Genomic DNA, 26,687 nt, shown 5'->3' on the forward strand with positions numbered 1-26,687 from the left:
TCACTTCTGCATAAGCTTCACACCCATCAATAAAGAGGGCTGGTCGAAAATTGCGCCGGCCGATGTTGCTGCCTGGAAGAAGCCTTGGCAGGAGCTCTTCAAGAGATGCCTTTGAGAGGACGTGGAATGCTGACTCGTCGTGGCAGGCAACCTGAAATACATTCCATAGAAACTACATGATGTGTGCACAAGGTTCTTGAATGAAAGAGTTCCATTTCTTTTTCACCCTTATTATCACAGAGATAGGACGAGCGAAAGAACACTGAGGAAATACATAAGAGATTCTAAACAACAGCTTGGCTTTTCTAGCCATTTTCTCACACGAAAGCAGTTCTTTTTAGATCATTACATTAAATTAGGAGAACACATGCCAAAATGTTGCTAAGAGAAGTTAGTGGCTTCACCTTTGGCCAAGAACATGCTTGAAACTATTTCTGTCATGTAAGATGCCAATACGACTATGCATACAAAAAAAATAAAAAACTGGAGAAGTGTGAATACAATAGAGGGCCTACAAATGTCTCTTGGTAAAAATTTTGCAGCAGTAGTATGGTTGTATCATCCAATAAATGCACTTCTGCAGAAATTTTTTTCTATTCAGTAATAGCACAGTTACAGGTCACACAATCAAGCAATTTCTTCATGCTTTTTGCAGTCGCATTCTTTCCAAGACATTTCTCGCACATGTCAAGCAACTAGCCTATGCCAGATATTTTCACCTTCTCCTCCTCTTGACGAACAAAATGAAGCTGCCTCGAAGGCCTGTGTCATATGCCCATGTTGTGCCAGGGGCATGTTCCTACCTAGTGGGTCATGCTACACCAGGAGTTCTCAAAGAAGGTGCCGCAGAACCATAGGGTTCCTTGGAGTGCTTTTTAGGTTCCTGAAGCATCTAAATCCTTGCATGCCTCAACTGCCGAATTTCTTTTGCCCACTATATTTCCAGGCTAATCAGGCAGGAATTATTTATTGCAGATTACTACACTTACACAGGCAGTCATTAAATTTGCGCATTTTTTGAAACGCCATGTGCGTGCATGCTCTCTTTTGCATGCATGTCGGGCAGGAAGACAGCGAAGCCAAGAAGACTCTCGCTGCTCTTCAGCACCTTTTGAATGCCACTGGGGTTCCACAAGGCACAAGAGGAGCCCTGTGCTATAGTAAAACAATTATTACAACAGCAGAGCTAAGCTGCATGGTAGAGTGTGAGCAGTGGAGCTGAAATGGAGCTGTACTAGCACCTACTGCAGCGACAGTGCACCAGCAAACATGCAATAAAGCCATGTGGTACAGAAAGGAGCAAGCAAAGTGAAAGAATGATACAGCACATTGCTAAACACAGACGCAGAGAGACTAGAGTGCAATGCTAAAAGGCCTGTTTCTTCACACTGGAAAACAAATGGCCCGGTAAAAAGCAGACCAGATGCCAAAAAAAGCACATCGCCCATCAATCGGGATGATGGACCAGTAAAATGCTTGGGTATGTAGCAAATAAATCTGTCATGTCACCAGCAGAAGACATGGACAAAAATTACTGCCTGATGTCTATGTCAAGAGGGTGCTTGAGTGGGCTGTGAATGTTGATTCTTTACCACAAATCGCTGCACAAATGGCCCTAATATTTTGCAACAATGCTAACCACCAGATCTGCAAACTGAACTTAGTGGCTTGAAATCTCCCATTCTAGTGATGGATTCTTTAGCCAGCGTAACAGATCTTGAAGTCATTAAAATTTGGCTGCTTGAACAAGTGAGTTCACAGCTAGTGACACAGGGTGCCCAGCAGTGTTATACCATGCTTATAGAGTAATATCTTTTGGAGCCCACATTTTTGCAGTCTGAAACTTCCCCGAGCGACTGCTGTGAGGAACAACGGTCAAAATTTTTGTGTACTATCTGTGAACTCGCTTGTTCAGGTAGCCAAATTTTAATGTCTGCAAGGTCTGTTGCACTGGCTAAAGAACCCGTCGCTAGGATGGGGCATTAGAAATGAGCAAGTTCTGTGCGCAGATCAGGTGGTTATCACTGTTTCAAAATATTAGGGCATTTGTACTGTAATTGGCGGTAAAAAATCGAAATCACAGGACACTCACACACTCTCTTGAGAAAGACAAAGGGCAATTTTTGTCCATGTCTTCTGCCGGTGACATGCCAGATGCCCCTGCTACATCACAGATGACCAAGCTTTTCACTCATCCCAACTGCTGGGTGACGTGCTAGTCCAATTAATGACACCACGCACTATTATGCCAGTGGCTGCATCACCTGCAATGGTGTATAAATGCACCTTAGTGCATGTTGTTGAGACTCGGCAGACTGGAATTCTTTTATCACTGCCACGTTATGAAAAGAAAGGCATTCATATTAAAAAATGCATTATACCACAGCTGAACGGTTTATCGCTTGGTCAAGCGTCTCCTGGTCAAGAATGATCCGCACAAGCCGGATGTCCTCTTTCTGGAGGTACTCCCTTAGCCATTGCGATGCTTCCACAGACACTTCCACTGCTGTGTAACTGTACATCTGCATTCTGCATGCAAGATGTGAATAGCATTATGACAGAACAAACAACCAAAGAAAGTCTGCAACTCCAGTCTCATGCAAACAGAGACGTCTAAAAGAATGGAAGACAATGCAGGGATGATGCCTCAATGCAAGACCTTTGACCACACGTACACTATGCGAGTGCTCTGCCCCTCCCCGAAAAAATATTCAAAATGAGAATTTTAGACAGCTTTTGCAACTGTTGCTCCCATCTTGTAAGTGACATACAGCCTGGCACACATCTGTTCCACTGAAGCCAAGCAGTGAACTAAACGGACCGCACACTTTTCAGGAGCATCAAACATGCCACCTGCTGAGCCTGTTGGTGACTGCCTTTTCAGCAACCTGCTCACACCTGCAAGACATTATGCGCACCTGGCCACCACTGTGGGCTGCACACAGAAATGCTTTTCACATCTGCTTACTTGTGGTCCAAGGAAACTAATGTTTGATCCTGAGTGGGCACAAAGTGCTCTGCCATATTTTTTCATCAGCCAAGATCTAGACGGCTACCCTGCAGCAGCTCAGTTTGAAGTGCTCCTTCCAAGCATGCAATTTCTGCATGGGAAATGCCCAACTGCATTCGATATCTCAGAAACCTGTGGCTCAGCCTGCAACTCCCATGGTTGCTTCCCAGAGGGGATCCAACCGCACATGTATGAGTCATCACGGCTGTTCTTGTCAGCATGAGGTGCCAATGAACTAAGTGGTATGCAGTGCTGATACTGCATCTACAATGGTGGAGCAATTTGGTGTTTGCATAACGTTCTGCTCCCAATTTCAGCACTCGTCTTAAGGAACTGTTGAAATACATCAAAACGCCTTTGGAGACAAATTCAGGAGTGGGGCCTGCCAGTTGTTATACGAGCCTTCCCCTGGCCTCGTGTTCGGTGTCTCAAGAATATAATGCTTGGGAACATGGGTGTGTGACCCCATCTTGAGCTCGTCAAAAACATATTAGCCATGGGCACTGTGTGGCCAAGTTTCCCTTGTGCCATTAAAACAAAAACATTATGATCACCACTTCTTTTCTTAGGTTTAGTGATTATAGCACTAGAGAAAAAAAGGTATTAAATTTTGATCAATTGCACATTTCACTAAGTGACACAAGACTGGAACCGTTCAATATTATAAATACTGGGGTGTTTATTTTGATGCTGATATGCATCCAAAAACTCAAATTACACAAATGTGCACCAAACTCGCAAGAGGATGTTATGTCTTATTTAAAGTGCATGAACTTTTTTACTCTGAGATTTTATGCATGCTTTATTTTTCAGTCATACACAGTCATATTAACTATTGCAGAGGCTTGGGGTGGTACATATTCGACTTACCTTGAGCCCCTTATGAGGCAACAGAAACGAACACTACGGATTTTAACTTACTGAACCGTACATAGCACACTACTTTCTCATTCTCGCTAGTTCACATTCTACAGATTGAAGCCTTATACAATTTCGAAGATTTCCAAAATAATTCACACGATTATACAAACCAACTAACCAGTTCCATTAAACACGCTTACATTACCACAAAGAAAGAGTAGGGTGCAACAAGTCAGAATTTTAACTTGCCTGTATGCCAGAACTTATATGGCAAAAGCTTATTAGAATTTATGGCTGTGCTGATATGAGACAAATTACCTAAAGATGTCAAGCAATCTATGAAGTTGAGTGCTGCTCTAAAGAGGTTTACGTATAATAACTACTGGACACTTCTCATTTCCCCCAAGGCATAGTTTGTTGCTTTTCTGGTACACTCCCATGTACTGCCATGTACGTATTTTGCTATGTATCCATGTGCATATTTGTTCCTTCAAATGATGCTCTATACTCTTAGTTGTGTACTGTACAATAAAAAGCGTTAACTCTGTTAAGTATTTTGTTCCGTTATATTGTTGTACATGCCACACAGTGAATTCATTTTTTATTGGAACTGCAACTAGCCTTTGGCTATGGGTACAACAAGAGGTTTTTCATCTCCAACAGTTCATGTCTTTTATAAATAAATAACACGGCAAAAATTTTAAAAAATGTTGTAACTGGTGTGCATTTTAGTAATGTTTCATTCAGGGCTAGTAACCTCGTAGTTACAGTACAATACAGTTGAATCCCGGTACAACGAACGCCGCTTCAACAAAATTTTCACCACAACGAAGTAATTTGCATTCCCCGTGAAACCCCCATAGGACTTAATGTATTAAAATTTCCTCAAAAACGAAGTACTTTGCGAGCACGTGTTCGCTTCTACAAATTTTTTTTGCGAATTTTTGCGGGTGAGTGGCCCCTCCGTCTTGTCTTTCTTCAGAAGTTGAGTGCTGAAGAGCGACTTTCCCGTTCCCGCCGTTAATTTTTTTGCATCGCAGACTGTTGGGGGGGGGGGGGGGGGTACGCGCACTCAATCGCACATCCTCCTCGCGCACACCCTCGTGTGTTTTTTTTTCTCCAGATGCCCACGTGATTTTTGAAGTGACGTCACGCCCCGCTCATTGGCTCTTTGCTGGGCTTCTTCGATTGATGTAGCTTGCTGTCATGGTGCTCGCGGTTTCCTGTCAAGCACGAAAGCGCGTCATGATCACTTGCTAGCGGTGTTGGCTGGTAAGCGTTCGCGGCCTCCAAGCGAAGAGGGGCTCCTCGAAAGCGCGTGTAAAATGCGCCAGCGCACGCCATCTGCTAGCGTCTTCGGCCGCGTCCTCCGTGGCCGCGTCGTCTGCTAGACACCGAGCGCGTTTCAGGCAGTCTGTGTGGACCGGTGGGCGGAGCCATCGGTGGGTGGAGCTTCGTGTCCTGTCGGAGAAAAAAAAAAAGGAAAACGCGAGAGTGCAGGAAGAAGCCCACTCCGCTTCGCCATTTCTTCCTTTGTGTGTGCGCCGTTTAGCGTGGTCTCGTCGCGTCTCTGCTCTGCTGAATTCCTAGGATGTCGCCGCCAGCAAAGAAGCGGAAATTTCTTTCGCTAGAAGAAAAAGCGCGTATTATCGCCGAAGCAGAAAGTGGGAAGAAGTCGATTATTGCCGCAGATTTTGGCATCGCGCCGAGTTCGTTATCAACGATACTGAAGAGCAAAGAAAACATCGGCAAGGCACTTGCGTCGGGCACTTCAGCTCAACACAAGAAGGTGACGCAGCCAACTTACGAAGAGCTCGATAAGGCTGTCTACACCTGGTTTGTCGAAACGCGAGCCAAGAACATCCCGCTTAGCGGCAGCATTGTTCAGCAGAAGGCCCTCAATTATGCCTGTTTGCTAGGCCTGGATGACTTTAAGGCCAGCACAGGTTGGCTCAATCGCTTCAAAGCGAGGCACAACGTCGTCGGGAAAGTTTTGTGCGGGGAAGCAAGTTCCGCAGACACTGGCGGCGCCTCAGAATGGGTGGTGGACAACGTGGCTGATATCATGAGCGGCTACGTGCCGTCCGATATTTATAACGCGGACGAGACGGGCCTCTTTTACGAGATGCTGCCAGTGAGGACACTGGATTTTAAAGGGCAGCGTTGGTGGCAAGCACAGCAAGAAAAGAGTGACAGTGCTGCTGTGCACGAATATGGATGGGTCAGACAGGTGTCCCCCGTTAGTTATTGGGAAAAGTGCTAAACCGCGCTGCTTCAAGGGAAACAGAAGCCTTCCCGTCAAGTACGTTGCTAACGGGCGGTCGTGGATGACCCGTGCCATATTTGCGGACTGGCTTACGGCACTTGACCGCGACATGAGCAGGCAGAACCGAAAGGTTTGTTTGCTCTTGGACAATTGTTCTGCCCACCGCATCGACGACGTCAAGTTGTCAAGCGTTGAGGTGAGATTCTTCCCGCCTAACTGCACTTCGATCATTCAGCCTCTGGATCAAGGCATTATCAGGAGCGTGAAGTGTGCTTATCGGGAGAGGCTGATTCAGCGTATTCTTTTGAATATCGAGACGGGCAGGGAGACGAAGGTGGACCTCTTCATGGCTCTTCAGATTATAGCTGCTGCGTGGAACGTGACGTGGTCCACCTTGATCAACAACTGCTTCAAGCACGCCGGGTTTGTTGACCAGGAGGCGACCAGCACAGCTGCAGCCGCGGAGGATGACGCTCCATCATCGCCGACTCCGGGGATCAATACGGCCTGGAAATCCTTCCAGGATGCAGGAAACATCCCCGGCGATATCGAGCTGGACGATTTCCTCAACGCTGGTGCGGATGTGCTTGTTTACGAGGAGCTCAGTGGTGAGGACATAATTAAAAGTGTTCGCGAGCCAGAAGAGCTGCCGTCCGAAGCTGAAGACGACTCCGCCCAGGATTCATCCGCCTTGGCAACCTCGTCGCAGGTGTTGGATGCCTTCGATCTTATCAGGAAGTTTCTAGGCTCTCACGACGACGACGTTGCGATGGCTCTCATAACAGAGTGTGAGAGTCGCGTGACACCGCTGCTGGCAGCAAAACGCAAGCAGACAAAGGTTACGGACTTCTGGAAATAATTTTTTTTTTCCGCTTGACTCGTCGGCTGATCCCGGGCTCGCCCAACGCCGCCTCTCCTCCTCCTCTTCTCTCAAAGCTCCTTCGGCAGCTTTTTTTTTTCAACGGTCCCTCTCGGGGCCACCAATCGCGCTTCGGCAGAGCATGCAGGCGCGATGCTTCCCGCTGTGTCTCACTCGAGTTCCTCTCTCTACACCAAGTCGCCTATGCGCAGACACATGGTGCAGTCGTTTCGCGCCACGCACTTTCACGTGCGCGGCGACGTAAGAACAGTCGTGTCACGTCATAAAAACAATTGTCTGTCTGTAATTTCTCGACAACGAAATTCCGCGACAGCGAAATTTTTCGTACGCCCCGCCGATTTCGTTGTGGCGGGATTCAACTGTATTTAGCTCAACATAAAGGACTACTCAAGAGAGTAGATGGGAGGTAAGCTAACTCATTCATTCGTCTTCTCCAGTGTGCTGTGCTAAGAATCCTGCCCTGAAACGGTGTGCATCGTGGGAGGCCTTCCACTAGTTAAGTGCTAAGTGCCTGAAATTGCGGAACCGGTGAAAAATGATCAATGGAATGAGGATGGCAAACTAACTGTCACGAAACCAGATAATGACCTTAGCAGCCGGTAATCCACTGTTTTTAAAATTTTGACACAAAATGATGCAACTGGACAAACAACTGAAGCTGTGGAAATTGACTGACTAGCAGCTTTACTACAAGAGCACATCTTGCCATCTTGCAATAGCACATTCATAATGTCTTGAGCGGTATTTTTCAATGAAACAGCGTCACCCAGGATTGCTAACCTTCTACAGTCAAGAGATGCTTGCCATTTAAGCAGAACTTCTGGCTACCACAAAAGAAGAAATGTCATTTAAAAACTAGGACATTCAAGAGGTTTCAGGCAATCAACAGATAAAAAAGGACAATGCAACACATCAGCTAATGGCCACCCAAAAAGAGAATTCATCGGCACACTTTGAGATGAGAAAGGAATGTTCAGTTATGCATCAATGTACCAGGCTGAGAACTTATTTAGGAAATAAAAAAAAAGGCTGGATAGTTCCCATGCAGACCTTGAATTTGAGCTCCAACAAGTGATGCAACACAATCAGCATTAAGAGAAAGAAGGAATAAGCAACTTCAACCTGTGATGGCTAACTTGTTCATTAAAACAGTTTGTGCATTTGTAATGACGGTCACATTAGTCGCCAACAGAGAGGCACTCACAGCCTTCGAGCTTAATAGATGGGGTGTTTATAAAGAACACTGTTATTATTAGAGTTTTGCAAACTTAGAAGAACTTTTGTTGTATCAGAAAGCCAAAAGGATGCAACTGAATGCATACTATTTATGATGATCATTCAGTCTGCCTATTCATTTGGCCGAGATACAGCAAGGCCACATATTCAATAATCCACACAGCAGAATGCATTTTTAGCACCTCAAGGTTTGGATTAAAAACTGCCTTTATACGTATAAACGCGTGTAAGGGCCGCACCTGTGTATGGGCCGCACCGTTTTCCCAAAGGAAATGTTAAAAAAAAATAAGTCCGTGTAAGGGCCACGCCCGAACTTTCCATGACCCAGGCGGGAATAGCCTTCTAAATGCACGCGCCGTGGCCTCCGCTATCGGCTCCGGCTGCGAGCAACGGTGCGCTCGATCGCGGAGGCCAAGCACGCACACAAGAGCTTTCAAAAAACGTCCATGGATGGCGCCCGAGGCCGCAGTCATCATCATTATCGTCAGTTTTTTTTCCGACGCGACTTTCCGCTATCCAGATCGGCATCTGTATCCCCAGCTCCGCCCTTTTGTGGCGTGTTAGGGCGCTCAGGTAGTAGTGGTGGTTGTGGCTTTCATGTGCTGCCGTTGAGTAATGCAGTTTTAGCACGATGGGCATGCACCTTAACAGCTACATGGCTGGGAGTTAGCTTTCGAACGCGGCAAGCGTGCGACAGACAATGATTTCGACGTGGCCGAGAAGTGCGTCCGATGATGGTGCAACCATGCATTGAACATAAGCTGCAAAAAGCGCGCTTTCCGAGGCAAGCCGCGCGAGTTTCCCAAACTGGAAGAAGAGCTGCTCTGCTATGTGAAGGAAGTGCGGACATGCTGCGCGGCTTCTTTTGGGATGAGCGTGCACCAGAGCACAGCGCCAGCTCAGAGTCGAAATACTCCGCACGTGACGATTGAATGTAGAATAAATGCCGCCCATTCCCTAATTGGTGTGTTTTTACTTAAAACATAATTTTTTTTCGTACATCGCGTGTATGGGCCGCACCCCGAAAATTGGCCTTCGAATTCGGAAAAAAAAAGTGTGGCCCTTACACGCGTTTATACGGCAGTCCTCTCATTTAGAGCAACAACAGCATAAACAGCCCAAATGAAAACATTAAAGGCTTCCTGAGTTTCACTTTTATATTTAATGTGGCATGGGTCCATATTAGCATGGAACAGATCATACCTATGTGCTCACATCTGCTACCAGCCATGTGGAGTCCTGAGTAGAAACCATTCCAAACAGCCCACCAGTGGCCATGCTTCTTGTCCTTTCATTCACCACTAAATGATGGCAACACACAAGGAATACCTGAAATAACCTACCTCACGGTGAAAGAAGGCTTGCTCCTCTCATCAGGGTCAGAGGCATCAATAACAAGTGGTGGGTACCCTTCGGCCAAGAGTGTCAGCTTGCCGTCATCAAAGGTCGTTTGGATCAAACCAAGACTGGGCTCCTCACGCATGGAGACAAAGCAGTCTCCTTTTACTATCAACAAAAACCTGTAAAATAAACCAACACACTATCAGTGAGGTACAAAATGGGAAAAGAAAAGGAAACAGAAGTAACGCAAACCAGTGCAACAAAGAAAGCAGCATCATAATGCCAACAAAAATCGAATGGAAAAGTTATCCTCACATCAAGCCATTAGTTCTACACAAAATATGAAAGAAGGTGGCTCTAGGTAAAACTACGCCTTCTACAAAAGTTTGGTTTGTCAGCGTTAATGAATATTTCTGAAGTCGAAATGTTCCCATGAACATACACAAAAAGTTTTGTAGTGCAGGTCCAACAGTTCCTTCTCCATGCTCCGTGCCTCCAGAAGCATGAAACATCTTATAACATATGTTGCAATACGTGTGTGATGGAATATATATTTCAATCTATGAGGCCCAAGAAACTTGGAAGTCATCTGACCAATGGGAGCAGGAAGCAGATTTAGAGCAACCAACTTAGAAGGCTGCTGAGTGCCTCTATTGCTATTCCATTCTTGAAAATATGCATGTGGGAGAAAAATGACTACTATCCAACTTCGCATGGAACTTGAGCTGGTGCATTTAAAAAAAATAAAATAAAAGTACTGGGCACATCAAAAGTTTTTATGCCACAGGGTCTGCTTTTAGGCCATGTAATACAGGGCAATTGTGTGACCCCTGAAACTTTAAACCTCTGCAGGGGTTAGAAGAATTATCATTCTCACCTCTGAGAACTTTGATAGCTCTATAGATGTCTTAAGTCTCAGATTATACTACTGAAACAGACCCTGTGGCCTGGGAACTTTTGATCCACCCTGTACATTACAAGGTACATAAGGTCTCATGACGATATGAACAAAAAAATTGCATGATACAACATTGAAATTAATTTTAACAAAGGACACATCACCTACCAACCTTTTCATGTAGGATTTGAATTAGCTAACTGCAATACTTATGCTGAATAAAATAATTATCTGTAGTTAGCCTCCACCTCTAACAAAAAGTTAAAATTTCAAATGCCAGAGAGTGAAGTTAGTAGATCGACAAAATAAATGAAGAAATGATACCTGGGTTGTACTAATTATGTGGAACCAGCAGTAGGTTTCACTGAAATATCACTATCACTCAAGGAAGGGAGCAAGGTTATTCCCCTCAATTGCTATAGCTTTTACATCCTCATCGTTTAACTCTACTTCTTTTGGAAAGTCCCAATCAGCCACGATAAAAAAAAGTGCCACACACCATTCAGACAAGCTTTCATAAAGTAGGAGGCAGGACAAGCCCGCCTTTACAAGCATCCATAAACACATGTAAAGAAGGAAAGAGTTGGAAGGTAGGATTAGTTTTACTGCACGTCCAATAATGTGCGAGTGCAGGGCAGCTAACAGGCCATTTCTTCTGAAACGCAGCTTGAGCTCACAAGTAGTGTTTTTCTTCTAGTGGTTCAGGTACAGCAATAATAATTACAAGTGAACATTATGCACGGAACTTTAATGCGAGCACAAGAAAAAAATGGGAGCAACAAATCCACATGGCTTTATAAAAATTTTCGGTAAAGAACAGTGTAAAAACTTGTATCAACTTCTCATTTTCATTCTCATGGCTGAGGTGGCATACAGAGTTTCCAAGACAGTGATATGATAGCCGACAAGCAATAGTCTCTTGGCCTAGGGAACAGATTTACCAGCAGATGTGGACAACCCCGCCCTTCTACAAAAGAGCTATGACTTTTTCTGTACCACCTTAACCTATCAAAAATAAAAGCATAGGTGTGGGCAAGGAAATTTTAAACAATACAAAGAAATGATCAGAGGCAACTGACAGACTATGAGTGGTGATAAATCAGGAACAAAGCCAGATTTTGGATTAGTATAGATCCCTGAAGGCTGTATAGCAAGAAAAAGGAGTGAGCCAGATGACTGAGAAAAGAAAACAAAAAAGGAAAAGTTACTTGTGGAAAAGGCCGTAAAGTTCAAACCATGACTGAAGTCTCCAAAGGCTCTAAAAGATGGTAGCAAAATCACCTGAAGCAAAAAATGCTGTAAGATTCAACTCTGGTACCAGTGCTGTTATTGAGCAAACAAAACAGAAGGAAATGTCCGTCACTTCCATGAATTTCACAGCTTACTGTTTAAACAGAACTATGCTAAGGTGTTGATCAGAGGGTGTATAAACAACACAGTCTTTCATGCAAAGAATGCAAAGAAAGTGTCACCATCAATGACCTATGTAACAACATGACCCCTTTCATGTGCATGTCTGCACAATGTAGCTTTGGAAAGGGAAGCAGCTTGAAATAAGTAGCACCCAAGAGATGTGCAATCCCAAAGGGAGCCATGGTTGACTGAGATGGTAAACCTCCCAAGTGGTGAGCATGACAAGATGAAATCTACACGGTCAAAGCAGGAGCTTTATGACGCAGTGACAATGGGAGGCTGCTATGCCTTGGGCTACAGATGACATGGACAAAAAGCCATATGGCAAAAAAGAAATGATGACCATAAAACAATGGAATGACAAGCACTTGACTATCGTCACTGTACATAGCAGATGCCCTGGTAATCACAGTTATCAGGCCTCAAACACAGGGACTACATCTTGTACTACATCTCAGCTGCATTTCCATGACCCAAAGCCAGAAGAAAAAAACTGAGACAGAGAAAACTACAGAATCAAAGAAGAAAATACCGTAAGTCAAACTCCACTTCAGGTTCTCACAAACTGTAAGTGAGCAGATGGCAAGGGCACCAATGCTTTACTACTTTCATAACTTAATGTGGGAGCATTTGAAAATGTGTGCCTCTGTCATTCCTTTGCTTGCATGCATTGAAAAAAAAAAAAAACATCAATTCGGAACCCTTCTGCGATGCTCTGTACTGAAAGTTAATCATCCTAGCGAAACCACAGGGCCTGAAACTGAAGTGTTGTTATGTATACTGCGCATGTGACAAAGTTACATTCCCTCCTCACTGCTAAGCTGGGGCTTCGGTGAACGTTTCTCAATATGTTATATCTTTTCTGTCTTTTCTGGTTTCAAAAAAATATTTCACTTCACACTGCACAAAATTCAGAAGTAATGTTGAAGTGACAGCTCTATTTTTGTGAAAACAAATGAAGCATAAGGAAAGGTCAGCAAAAAATTGTCAAATGCTACTGCAAGTTAAGAAAATCATTCGTTTAGACCAAAACGAATTTAATTTTTAATTTTTCTACAAAGCAGACTTCAGATCTGTGCAAGCAGTTGGTATTTATCAGTGCCCAATCAATAATAATAAATCACTCCTGCTTCAGTCTCAGCCACACATGCAACATGAGTTCAGCTACATCAGAACTGTACTTGACGATAGACAGTTTGCAAATGAAGGAATGAGAGCTGATCTGGGTTGATGTGGAGCTATCAACATTACATTCAAAAGCTTAATTCCCAAAACCTGCCAATTACCTAATGGTCGAACCATGCTGTGTAAGGTATAGGAAGCGTAGAGATGGAACAACCCATTGTTCGCATATCACTGAGACAACAGGCAAATGCTACCAACCAGGCATTCAAGCTCAGACAAGGATGTTTCAGGAATACATTAGTTTTTGGGGGACATTCTCCTGAGAGATGAAAGCATGACTCACTAAGAAATTATTTTGCTGCTCTTCATGATATCCTCTTTTGAGGCTAGTCACTGTGTTTTAAATAACTACAAGACCCCTTGCCCTCTCTGAAACTACAGCAGTATCATGCCCCACACTTCTCAGCCCACCTGAATACATCCGTCATATGCTAGCAGGTAAGCACAGGAGTCATTTATGACGTTATAACACTGATGCTGCTGAAGCTCTGCAGAATGCCCAGAATCCTGCCTATTATTCTTAACACAGCAAGCTGTGCAATTTCTTCTCAATAACACACTTCACTGACTAGCTTTGTTAAGATACTTGTTAGTCTTACCATTAATTTAGTCTGCATGGCCAGTTCCACATACATAGAGTTGCTTGTTTACCTCAATTTCAGCTTCTCTTGATTCATGTAAGCTTAAGTGTAGCAATCCAGAAAACTTGCAAGACCACTGCAGTAGCTCATATCCAAGTTTGCAACAGTTAATTTTAATAAACATCAGCAAACAAAATATTTATTAGATCTAAGCTTACTGGTTTAGTGCATTATGTGAAAGCTGATTGGCATTAGCAACCAAGAGGTCTGGAGCGGCAGGCCCACTTTGACGTCTCACAGGCCCGATTTGGCATCTATAAACTCGTGTGCATACTTGGCCTTCTTTTGCTCGCGGTCTTCGGTTCAATCACATCATTGGCACACTTCATGGATCCCAGCGTCCGCTTGCACGAAGCAAATAGTCTCGTTCCCAGTGTTGTCTTATCAGCAGTCTAAACACTCCGTAGGTTTTGAGGTAAGCAAAGGCGCATAAGTGGCTCACTGGGATACCTGGATGGCACTGAGAGGTGCCGGTGGTGTCCACCGAAGGATTGATACCGATGTGGGTCTTTTCTTTTCTCAAAACCATTGAAGAATTTAGACTCTGTTAGCTCTGAGGAAAGAAAAGGCACACAACTGGCTCCCTGGGTCAGTGGACACCTAAATCACACTTTGAGGTATGTGGTGGTGGGGTCCACCTACACGTTATGCGTACCAAGCTTCACGGCTGCCGCTGCGTACCTTAAATCGCTTCTATTAGATGTCTTGCACAAAGCTATTACAGCTTTTGCTGTAAAAAAACAAAAAGATGGCCCATTTCTTAGGCATGTAAATATACATCAGACCGCAGTAGAACAACTGCGAGGACAGTCACTGCCATGCAGTATAAGTTAGTTTTCAAAAGTTTGTTTTTGTAATTTAATACCCCTGCCACACGGCAAATTTAATGTCATTCCCATCGAATGACATTCGTTCAAAACGACATTAGTTTGCTGCCACACGAGAAAATCTAATGTCATTCGATGAAAACGACATTAGGTATCGAATGAGTTCCCTGAACACATTCACCTGCGACGTCCGAGCTAATGTGTTCCCTCGACACCAGAGACTTGGTGAGAATATACACCGAAAAACACGATTACAAAAACGTCACAAGCACTGTAATATTTGCGCGTCCCTACGATTGTGCTGTCGTTCATTTATGTATATAAAAATGCCAAATAGAATTGGAAAAAAATAAAACTCACTCTCGCTACCAGCCTTGCGTGGTTAACATTCACAACATGGCGACGCCCAGCTCGTCCGCTTCGGACCGAATACTGCGTCGCCGCTGCATTTTTCGAAGCGATAGCTTGCTCTAAACGGTTGTATTCGCTTTTATTTTGTGCATTCTCATCCCTCCGTAACAATATAGGTTTGAAATATCAGTCGCTTTTGAGATAAATTTCAGAATTTCTTGATGCTAGGCTTAACTATGTACGGCGTACACTGTCGTCATAGCAACGACCCCGAGCGAAGTATTTCTCCAACTTTGCACTAGAATCTACATTTTCATTTCATGCAATTGATTTACATTAAAAAAAACAAAGCCTTCGAATGCATTCATTACTGCCGTTAATAAAAGAGAAAAACGTTTTTTCGGCACTCAGTTCAGGAGGTTTGACTTGCTATCGTCTAGATGGCGCCACAGTAGGTTATGCTTCTCGCGCGCTACGCTAGTCACACCGAACCACCGTGCTCCCTACTAAAACTGTTGTGAGGACGGGCGGCAGTGCGCGCAAGGTGCGCCCGTAGCATGCGCAAAGCTTTTGTGGACGCACAGCTAATACTGTCTAATTTCACCATAGAGACCATTTCACAATATGACGTCCGCCATTTGCCTGCCGCCACTGTATAGTGCCTAGAATATTCTAGGCACTATAGCCACTGGCTGAGGTTTGGCTTGGCTTGGACTTGTGGTGGATAGCAGTGATCAACACGTTATTGAAATCAACGTTTTTAGATCCCTCGCACAGCGCGCCTATCTAAATACGTTGATTAAAATGAGGATGAAGATTTTAGAATTGGTTTTCATTAGCAAAGCAATACTTTTTGCAACGTATTGAAGCATACATCGAAATTTTTGTATGCTGTACTCACTGTACTCTCTTTCCATCGCAAACACCATCATTTGCAAATGACATTAGTTTTTGCCGTGTAGCAGCGCGCAGAAAAAATGACATTAAGTCGAACAAATGTCATTCAATGAGAATGACATTAAATTTGCCGTGTGGCAGGGGTATAAGTTTGGTTTATTTTGACTGCATTTATTTACTCCTCACAAAACTTAAATCAACACACTTCTCTACAAAGGAAAAGGTAGCTTCAAGCCAGTGGTGCACTAATTACCGTTCATGAAGTACCTATCAAGAAGTACCAAAATACCAATCATGAAACTTTGCCCTTTGAGCTTTCTCACACTCACAGCACCACAATAAAGAACTAAGAAAAATAATCATAAAAGCCACTCACAATATACAGGCAGCTGCCAAATGCAAAACTTGAACAAATCTCTGCTTTTTCATTAAAAGACCATATAGCAACATGTGGTTGCAGATTGCAATACTAACAGAAATGATTTGGTTTATGATTTTTATGAGGATTTAACGTCCCAAAGTGACTCAGGCTATGAGGGACGCCGTAGTGAAGGACTGTGGAAATTTCGACCACCTGAGGTTCTTTAATGTGTACTGACATCGCACAGTACACAGGCCTCTAGAATATTGCCTCCATTGAAATTCGACCACTGTGGCCGGGATCAAACCCATGTCTTTCGGGCCAGCAGCCGAGCGCCATAACCACTGAGCCACCGCGGCGGCCTCCAATAACAGAAATAAATAAGGAACAATTTATTCTTAATTTGTCATCTCCCCTACATTTTGATACATTTGAGTCCATGCAATTTTCGCACTGATGGATAAACTTAAAGAAATCATACTTCTGATAAATGAATTATGTTTCAGTCTATTTGGTCAAGAGCTACAGTGAACAAAAATCTCCTCAGTATCCATAAAAAAAACACACGTCATAGACCACTTGTCATAATTTGAATAAGTGTGCTTGGGAGGATGCAGCTTCTGTTTGAATGCCAACTGTTCCCTGTAAAGGGCAAAAGCAGCTCCAGGCTTGGCTTCTATGGCCTATTTTTAATCAACCACTTTCTAGTAGCAGTCCTAAACCTTTTCTCTGATTTTTCAGTTTCATCTTGCTATTCAGGTGATGTGTGATGAGGTTAGGCATGTACCACACATTACTGTGCACCACGTTTGTGACAGGTGCCACATACAGGCATGCACGGCTGCTCATCCATCCACATGAGGCAGGAGTCCATCGTGACAAGGGCAGTCATGGAGGGTGTGAGGGGGGAATATGGCATTCACAGTGCTGGAATATCTGGGCGCAGTAAGCAGTCGTAGGGTGTGGTGGTGTGCAGTAGGGGATTGGTGGTGGTGGGGTGTGGTGTGCATGTATGACAACACCGATGAGAACACCATGATTCTATCAAATGTTCCCAAATGTGAGGCACTGAAAAGCATTACTGAGTGGCAAACAAGCAAGCAAGAATTGCAGGGGATATTCGAACCTGTCCTTGAGTTCCTTGTACACTGGGCCCGCTGGAGTGCAGTCTGCATAGGGCACCTCGATTCCAGCGACTGACTTGATGGGGTAGATGAAAATGTTGGCCAAGCGTCCCACGGGCACAAAGCTATTCCTATTGGCAGCCCTGTGCATCAGCAAAAGGTAAGCTGTGGCTGCAGCAGCTCCACCCACTGCTGCAGCTGTCAGGGCAATGGCACCTATCGGGGGGGATCTCAAGACTGAAGATGCCATTGCACGCTGTGAGGTCAGAACACACGGGACCCTCCTGAAAAAGAGAACAAAAACAGTCTTCAAAATTTTGACAACAGCACGCAGCCTCACTTAAGCACTGAAATTTTGCTGAGGGATTTGGTGGCTAACAACCAGAGATAAATTTTTATTCTAGGGCAAGAAAAACAACAGATACACATGACTTATGGTGATGGCATGATGTCATACCTGGTGTTGTATAACAAAGATGACTTGAAAAGGCTGCCTCAATAAAGCTCCACACATACTTCGCCATGCTGAGAAACGCAGCCATTGTAGTGTCCAATGAATACTTGCACTGTGCACCTGCAGTGATTGGCAACCTCACTGAGTGCCTGAGAATGCCTTACAGCACATCCCTGTGCAACTAGAAGGTGTCTCATCACCCGTGTATGCGGTGAATATAAAAACACATATTTTTAAGCAAGGAAAAAGCATTACAAAGTTGACAACAAAGCACTGCCAACTGTACCAGAAGTAGCAATGAATGCTAGTCTGGTTGTCTTGGGAACAGCAGTCCTATTACCCATTCCATTTAATTATAACAACAAAATAAAGTGAAAAGAGGCATGCAGCAGTGGAAAGCTGAATGTAGAGGCCGATTTACTCAAGACTGATCCCTCATTTTCTCAGGTCACTAAAACTACAAACGCACAGAGTAGCGCTACTGAAAAATGTAAACTGGCACCCCCGAAACAGGAACGTCTCAATAAAGTTAGCACAAGCATGAGTGCTGTGTCGCAATCCAGTCATCAAGTAATGATACCAGCAGAGGCAGCACACACATCCTCTTATACTTGAAGCATTTCAGGTGATCATGACTGGTACGAATGATGGAGCCGAAATAAAATTTTCTCCCAAAATGTGTCCTTTAAACTTTTGTGGCCTGGTCCAACGTGGCACATACACATTCCAATGATTTTATGCCTGATGTCTTTCAGTTGCCACCCACCTTCGCAACCCATATCAGCATAAATGATACAAAAGAATGCTGAAGGAAAAGTAACAGCTGCATGCAAAGTAACTGACATGCCTATTTGCTCATATTTCCAGGCAAGACATGCATGTGTCAATCAATGTCCTGACGGACAGTGCGTGAATGTGGTATAGACCTCATGCTTTATCAGGATGATTTGTTCACCTTTGTGCCCAGAATTATTGCCCATGTGGTTTAAGTGTCTCAAAATAACTCTTCATTATAAAGTGTCACAAGTGAAACACATCACAACAACAAATGCATAATTTTAAGCTGACAGCTGTCTTCTTCAAAAGAAAAATGCAACACTTCCAGCTTTCCTTTCTCCAAAATATCTCTCAATAATCCACTTCAATAATCACCTTTCCCACTATGGCTATCAGTGCTTCACGTGAAAAGCTGAGAAGCTTTATCATGGCACATATATGTATTAGGGAAGAATCTTTAGAAGGCAGTAAACAGTTTTGCATAATAGTTTGCATACACTTTGCTTGGTGTACTGAACAGTGACGACGTTGTTCATGTTTTTAGATACGATGAGGATTTTCTTATACTCATGAAGAAATTGAGTGATTTTTTGTATGACGATGCCATTGCGGATATTTTAAATCTCATTAAGGCTAACGCCTCAGGTTTAACCTTTACCCATGAGCTCCTAGTCAATAAAATGCTCCAACTGATTCCCCTCACATGTGGCAAAGTCTACATAGGGCAGACAGGCCGCTGTATCAGTATTCGCACTCGTGAACATGAGGGATCTTCTAGCAGCGTTTTTCATCAAACAAAAAGGACAAGAAGTGATACGTCAATCAGACTCTATAAGAGAGCACACTTCCTTGACAGCATGATGACGTAAAACATATTTTTTTTAACACTGTCTGCGATTGTGATACCAGTGTGCACCTGCGTCGACATGCATATATATTTAAATGTCTGCTCTTTGAGTAAATCAGTTGCTAGTTTGCGCTTGCCCCGTCTTCTTTCAAGTGATCGTCTCTTTTGTGCAACCCATCTTTATGCTACTATGAGCCAACTTGCCCAATAGCTCACCTTGCTGTTCAGCTCGTTTGTCGGCCTACTTCCTGATGTCCCTGTAATGCTTCACTAAAAAACAGCCACCCAAACAGATCCCGCACAGAGTAGCTTGCCAACACTTGCTGACAACGCCTCAAAATGCAATGCAAAGGTCACGTTCGTTACCGCCTGACTGCACCAGCCAAATTTTATAATAAGATGGTCAGGAAAGGTTTCAAATAACCGCGCCAGCTTAGTGCCGTCGAAGAGCCAGTATAGTCCCTGCACTTGTGTGCTAGCGCAATGCCGCAGGCGGGCCATGGTGAATTCGTGATCAGCAGACGTCCCCTCTTCGCTGCACGATAGCAACCAAGGATTACGTAAGCACACAGTGGTAGATCTGAAGGTGAAGGAACTTACGCGCAGATGACGAAGGGACGAAGCGCACAAGCTGTGTTGCTGTGTTGACGCGCATCCAATCAACCACTGTCCGCCGACGGATCTCCGAGGGACGTCCAACGGAGGTACATTTGTAACTGGAAAGATCTCCCACGGACATCCGATACGGATATCTGCCGAGGATCTAAACAGAACATTGGCATGTTGCAGGCCTTGGTGACTGCGGCCACTAATATATCTGTCATATACTAAATGAGTTTATATACAAACCCACAAAGTGTTCTATATCAGGCACAGGCCTCATCGTATGTCAAATGCATATGCCTATAGGAAGCAACCAAACACAAAGCAAGTTGTCTTAAAATCAAACAATTTTATTAAAGGCATTAATACATACTTTTAACTTCCAAGAGGCATTCTTCACGCTTGACGGACGCTGGAAGAGGTCCCATGCAATAGGACGGGTTACTGTATGCTGGTTGTATTCTCAAGTTGAATCTGTTGTAAAAAAGAAGTTTTTCCCAAGAAAACAAACAAAAATGCAAAAATACTGTCACTGAAAGAGTATACGATTTTTGCAATTCAAGATACTGCCACTGAAGATCATAATAAAAAATACTATAGCTATAACATACCTGCTGACTATGTCACACATTCGCAACCATCAATTGCACGAACCGTCCACACACGTGCTGCAAAGGAAAAGATGAGCGCATGAGGGGAGCTGATAATTTCAACACACTTCAAACTTACATGTAGACCAATGCTCTGTAGCGCAAGCTACAACACGGTTTCTCTGAATGGGCTGGTGACGTCCGTGCAGCAACCCTAAGGAAACAAGTGGACAGGTTGTGAGTGGGCAACATGCACTTACACTGCAACTAAAACAACATACCTGTTGACACTACGATGTGGCACATTTGCAACAATCAATTGCACGAGCTGTCCACATACACGCTGCGAAAAAAAAGATGAAAAATTAATTTCAACATACTTCGAACTTCGAGCTGCTTTGTAGTGCAAACTATTACATGGTTGCTCTGAATGGATGGGCTGGTCACGTCCATGCAGCAATCCTGAGGGAACAAGTGGACAGGCTGTGAGAATGAGCAACATGCACTTACACTGCAACTAATACATACCTGTTGACACTACGATGTGGCACATTTGCAACAATCAATTGCACGAGCCATCCACAGGCACACTGCAAAGGAAAAAGTGAAAAATGCATTTGAGGAGTTGGAAATTTTAACACTACGAACTTACATGTAGACTGCTGCTCCGTATTGCAACCTGCTATAGCAGAACAGTAGCACAACAGGCTATTCACGTCATACCGGCAGAAGTTTCATGCAATAGGAAAGGTTACTGAGTGCAGGCAGTACTCTCATGGTTGAACTTGGTATTCCAAAAAGGGATGCTCTGAAAAACAAACCAAAACACAAATAGAATACTTTTACTGAAAAGTTAAGCAAATATTTAAGTGCGAGATACTGTAAGTAAAAACATTAATGAAAGATAATATCAAGAGAATTGCGTAATTTTGACCGACAGTTTCTCCAGCCTTGCTGCAACATACCAATGCAACTCTATGATGAGATAAGAGGTGCACAAGAGTTTACAATGCATATAGCACACACAACAAAATCAAGCTAATAATCTACAATGTCACCGTGCCAACCACGGCTTGCCGAGGTTGTTACCTTCGGGTTGCAAAGATCTGAAAAAAAGACAAAAATACGAGAGCAGGCAATTTTTTTCCCACCGGTTGCATGGCAAAAGATAACACCACATTTATGTTTCCCTGCATATTACTGAAATAGTAATAAAGAAGATAAATTTTTAAACAAGCTAGGAAGTTAAAAAAAAAGACTTGTAAAGGCATGAAGAAAATCGGCATGGGACAATTTGCGGTCAGGAGTGTTAGGGCTGGAAGAATTTGAAAATAGACAATTTGACAGCTGCTTTGCACGCATTAAGCAAGAACATTTCATTAGGAAGCTTGTGAACAAGTAGTGGAACATAACAGAGGCTGGTATGTTCCCTTCATCTAATATGAACTTTTGGCACTATAGTAGGATGCAATTCAAGAATGCAGCAGCGAATGCCCCTCAACAAAAGCCCCCCAGTCAATGCTGTCGACTGGTTTTCATGATGTGGTGGTTAATCACATTTCACGGAGGTACAGGCGCCCAAATCTTTAGCTGGCGTGCGCGAGCGGCGACTTTTATCACCTCTGAATACATGAACGGCTTTTATAATTTGACAGAACTCATGAATGCAGTGGCGAATGCCTTCCATCCAGTGGCACTGACCAGTTCTCAGACGTCGTAGTTATTTCCTTAACGTGAAATCCCAGATGGCTGGCATGTACAGGTGCCCAAATCTTTAACTGGCGTGCGCGAGCGGCAACTTTTCTGTGCGTCAGCGCCATATGACGGAGCGAAGTTGGAAATAGGATGAGGCTAAGCGCATGCTTACAAAGCACGCTCAGCTGGGGCCGTCGTCTGCTAGGCTGTTCCTTCTTAAGGACGTCACCCCTTCTTATCGCGTTTCGATGAGCAGGCAGCGTGAGTAGGCCAATGGTTTTGCTCGCATTTTACGTTCCGAAGAACAGCGTTGTAGCAACCAAGCGACGAAATAAAACTGAAAGATATGCCAAACACGCCCAATCATGCGATAAGCCGGAGAACATGGGTCGTTATCATTATGAATGGAGAACATGGGTCATTATCATTATGAAAGGGTTATCACTAGCTCAGGCAACAATCTGCAAGTCTTCTTCTTTTGTTTTCCTGATGAGGTAGCGAGGAGCATCTTCGATCCGACCTTCGTCCCAGTAGGCACGTATGATTCTGCCCACTGAAGTCCCAGCCACTCCAGTTGCTTTAGCATCTCCTTCTGCGATGAGCCGCCCAATGACATCCCTATAATTCGGAGTCTTGTTGCTTGACATACACGGAGTGGCATCTTGATAACTGTTCCGAACTGCTGAGAGCACGGCTGCAGAGCAGCTTCACTTCAGTTTCACAGCTGCCTTTAGCTTCGTCGCCACGCTGAAGCATAAAGCACGCAGAGTGTTGATAAGCGCCCTTCGTGCAGATGAAAAAAAGCTGTCGCGTCAGCAAGTAACACATGAACGATCCATGTTCTCCCGCTTATCGCATGACTGGGAGTGTTCGGCCTATCTTTCAGTTTTATTTCCTCGCTTGGTTGCTACAACGCTGTTCTTCGGAACCTAAAATGCGAGCAAAACCATTCGTCTACTCACGCTGCCTGCTCGTCGAAATGCGATAATAAGGGGTGACGTCCTTAAGAAGGAACAGCCTGGCAGATGACGGGCCCAGCCGAGCGTGCTTTGTGAGCATGCGCTTAGCCTCATCCTGTTTCCAACTTCGCCCCGCCATATGGCGCTGACGCACAGAAAAGTTGCCGCTCGGGCACGCCAGTTAAAGATTTGGGCACCTGTACATGCCAGCCATCTGGGATTTCACGTTAAGGAAATAACTACGACGTCTGAGAACTGGTCAATGCCACTGGATGGAAGGCATTCGCCACTGCATTCATGAGTTCTGTCAAATTATAAAAGCCGTTCATGTATTCAGAGGTGATGGGCAGGTGTGTAAGGAGTGCAGTGTTCCTCAGACTGCACATATATTTCATTATGACTGTTTCTGCAACAAATAGTTTTAAGGTTAGGCATCTGTAGCTACGAGAACAAGTTTAAATCTTGCACAACTCTAAAGTAGTAACCAACGGAGGTAAAAATATTTCTTGAAATGCAATATATTTTGCTTAAAACACTGCAAACATAAAAGAAGAGATACACCCCACTGCAAACAGCTTTGTGCCAGTGCATGAACAATGTGTTTGCAGTGCAAGACCGTAGAACTACTCCCCAGGCAATCACATCACATCCATCTAAAAAATTCAAGTGTGAGAATAGGAAACCTTAACACACACCTGCAAGCTACCTGATGACTTAGTGGTTAACACAAGGCTCAGTAGAGAAAAGTTTGTGGGATGTGGATTTCCAGAAAAATATTTATTTTTACATTGCCTCACTAGGCAGTTAGCTGAAACTTGTTGAATAAGTTAGAACATCTATCTCCCCTCATTAAACAGCTCTGGCTAACAGCACAGTACAGAAATTTTTCCCAAGAACTCGCATCCCGAAAACTTTTATCCACCACTGTACAAGTACACTGCACTATAGCCAGATGCCCTCCACTGCACAGAGCAAAGAAAAAGAAAGTATCAATCATATGAGAGGAAGAAATTTGCACCGTAGTTCAACCTTACCTGTACGAGGGGGTACCCAAAAGAAACCGGAATAATTTTTTGAATCGGCACAGCTTCTGTGGTACCGCGTTTTGCCGCTAGGAGTGCATAGAACGAACATTTCAGAGTCTGTAACCCGAGTGCCGTCGCTGAAGGAGGTCAGACTAGTTTAGGCAGAGTTTTAGAGTGACGACTGTTTTGTGTGAGTGTCGTTTTTGCAATGGCTGATTTTCGTGAACAGCGTGCGCCGGGGAAATTCTGATTTTTTCTCGAAAAAAGTGGAACGGAAACTCTTGAAATATTCAGAAAGACGTTCAAGGACGATGCTATGGGGACAACTCAAGTGTTCCTGAATTAAATCCTGAATCAAAGCAACAGTCATGCCAATGAAAAACTTCAAATTCACCTCGCCTCAAGAAAGCTCATCAGGTGAAATCAAACCTCAAAACAATGCTGATTTGTTTTTTCGACGTGAGAGTAGTCGTCCATTAAGAATTTTTTCCGCAGGGTCAGACAGTTAACCAGGCTTTCTGCTTGTATGTTTTGAAAAGATTGGGCAACAGTGTTCGGTGGAAGCGGCCTGAATTGTGGCAGACGGGTGACTGGTTTTTCCACCACGGCAATGCCCCTGCTCACACAGCCCTGTCTCTACGACAAATTCGGACCAAAAATGGCATGACCTCTGTTCCTCAACCCTCATACTCACCCGACCTTGCCACGTGCTACTTTCTTCGTTTCGTCGAATGAAAAGACAGGTGAATGGAAAGCGTTTCGCTGATGTTGCTGAGGTGAAGAAAAAAACGACGGAGGGACTGTCAAGCATCACAAAAGATGAATTTAAACAATGTTTTGAAAAATGGAATGAAAGATTCGACAAACGTATCATTGTACGTGGAGAGTACTTTGAAGGATATTGAAGGTCTGTGCTGAAAATGTGAACAAATAAGTTCAAACAAAAATAAGTCCGGTTTCTTTTGGGTACCCCCTCGTAAGCTGCTGCTGTACTCTCAGGTAATATAGGTCATAGGTCAGTCACATCCATACTGCATGGCCAAGGAAACAAAATATGAGAGAGCAACCTGTACTGCACTTTGTCAACATGATGCAGCAAAACATGGCCTTTGTTGAAACAAGCCCGCTCACAAGGTTCGCTGATGAAGCACCCAGCCGGCACTAACAACAAATCTGATGATCCACAGCTCCACAGGAGTAAGGAAGAGAGGTCTGCTCACAATCCAGGGATATGTATCTCTAGGTGTGCTATATATGGACCTGCTACCTTGCTCAGCACTGAGCCCTATGAGCATGAACATGTTTGACAAAGCTACACCAATGCACTGCATGGCCTCATTGCAGTTAGTACGCAGCGATAATAGGTGAATAACGTGTGACTGAAGTTCGGAAATTTAACAGAACACTTCAGTTTTCTAAACAATGCTACTGCACAGCGCAAATTACTGTGCTGAGATGGCTGGAAACATCCATTTGACAAGCCTAATGTTGAAACAAGTCGATAAGCAGTGAAGGTAGACTGAATTTTACATTATTTTCAACCTACCTGCACTTTCCATGGCATGGCATAATTTAGGCACCAATACACTCCGCAGGCGGGCCACATACACACCGCAAAGACAGTAAGAAAATAAGAAATCAGTCGCGAATCACTGCAAAACACACACAGCCCCGACATTATCCTTTTCGTGCGTTCTGTCTTATCGCTATTAAGAACTTCCGTACAGCTGCCTTAAGATTCACACCATGCATGTGTACACCTCGTCTCAATATTTTTCGTAGTGTAGAACGAGAGAGGCGCGATGCACTGGCTTACGGAGCTTCGCGACAGGCTCGCGAACGCGGGCAAACACGTTTGCGGCAGCTATCGCATCGTACTTGTAACTTCCACAGCACTTTGCTCATCCCACGGCAACATCATCAAAGTAATCTTCAAGCACAGTTACTAACTTGCAAGTTATAACACGCCGCTTCTTTCATCCGAGGCAACAAAGAGTCAGGTGCAGTATGACGTCGGGGCTATTTCACGACAGCTTCGGATGCAGAAGAAGGTCTTGTCGAGTGCATAGGTGATACATCACATTTACAGCACAGCCAAGAAATCGCACAGCAAACAAACCGCATACTGTAGCAAAAATAAAGGTCGAAAGAAGCACGATACGAAGAAAAACGGCAGAGTTTCGTGAGACGTACCCGCCGTCTGCTATCCCAGTGTTGCCATACTATAGTGTTGCCAGACTTGCGCGACTTTCAGTGTTGCCAGGCTATAAGGTTGCCAGATTGTGAACTAAAACCCAGTGTGGCCAGACTATTTGTTTCCTCTCTCTTTTACATTCTCCTCCGCCTACAGCTACGCTGTCGCGCCGCAACCGCCCAGCTCGTTAGAGCAGCCTTGCCCGGAGTGGCTGCCGCCTGTTCGCCAAGCGAAAGAGCACGTCCGCTGCGG

The 26,687-nt window shown here is 44.2% G+C and overlaps 1 protein-coding gene across 1 annotated transcript; it reads right to left on the reverse strand.

Annotated features, from left to right (window-relative positions):
- LOC149354386 (mitochondrial amidoxime-reducing component 1-like) lies at positions 1 to 26,329 on the reverse strand. Its single transcript, XM_089575971.1, has 10 exons — positions 25,788 to 26,329; positions 21,215 to 21,370; positions 20,980 to 21,152; positions 20,844 to 20,905; positions 20,702 to 20,776; positions 20,584 to 20,640; positions 20,346 to 20,446; positions 17,294 to 17,575; positions 9,597 to 9,773; positions 1 to 151 (listed from the first exon to the last, which is right to left on the reverse strand). The coding sequence occupies exons 8-10, from the start codon at positions 17,539 to 17,541 to the stop codon at positions 1 to 3; spliced, it is 576 nt and encodes a 191-aa protein (XP_089432097.1). The 5' UTR covers positions 17,542 to 17,575; positions 20,346 to 20,446; positions 20,584 to 20,640; positions 20,702 to 20,776; positions 20,844 to 20,905; positions 20,980 to 21,152; positions 21,215 to 21,370; positions 25,788 to 26,329.
- Between the last annotated feature and the right edge of the window lie 358 nt (positions 26,330 to 26,687).

Source organism: Amblyomma mixtum, chromosome 3, assembly GCF_055824585.1.
Source record: "Amblyomma mixtum isolate Tamu chromosome 3, ASM5582458v1, whole genome shotgun sequence".
NCBI lineage: Eukaryota > Metazoa > Arthropoda > Arachnida > Ixodida > Ixodidae > Amblyomma > Amblyomma mixtum.

Bases quoted from the DNA above. Each gene is read 5' to 3' on its own strand.
- LOC149354386 (XM_089575971.1), bottom strand. From the start codon at position 17,541: ATGGCATCTTCAGTCTTGAGATCCCCCCCGATAGGTGCCATTGCCCTG. The intron at 9,774-17,293 runs GTTCGAATATCC...TTTATTTTACAG, and splicing joins TACAAGGAACTCAAGGACAG to GTTTTTGTTGATAGTAAAAG. The intron at 152-9,596 runs GTAGGTTATTTC...AATGTATTTCAG, and splicing joins AAGCCTTCTTTCACCGTGAG to GTTGCCTGCCACGACGAGTC.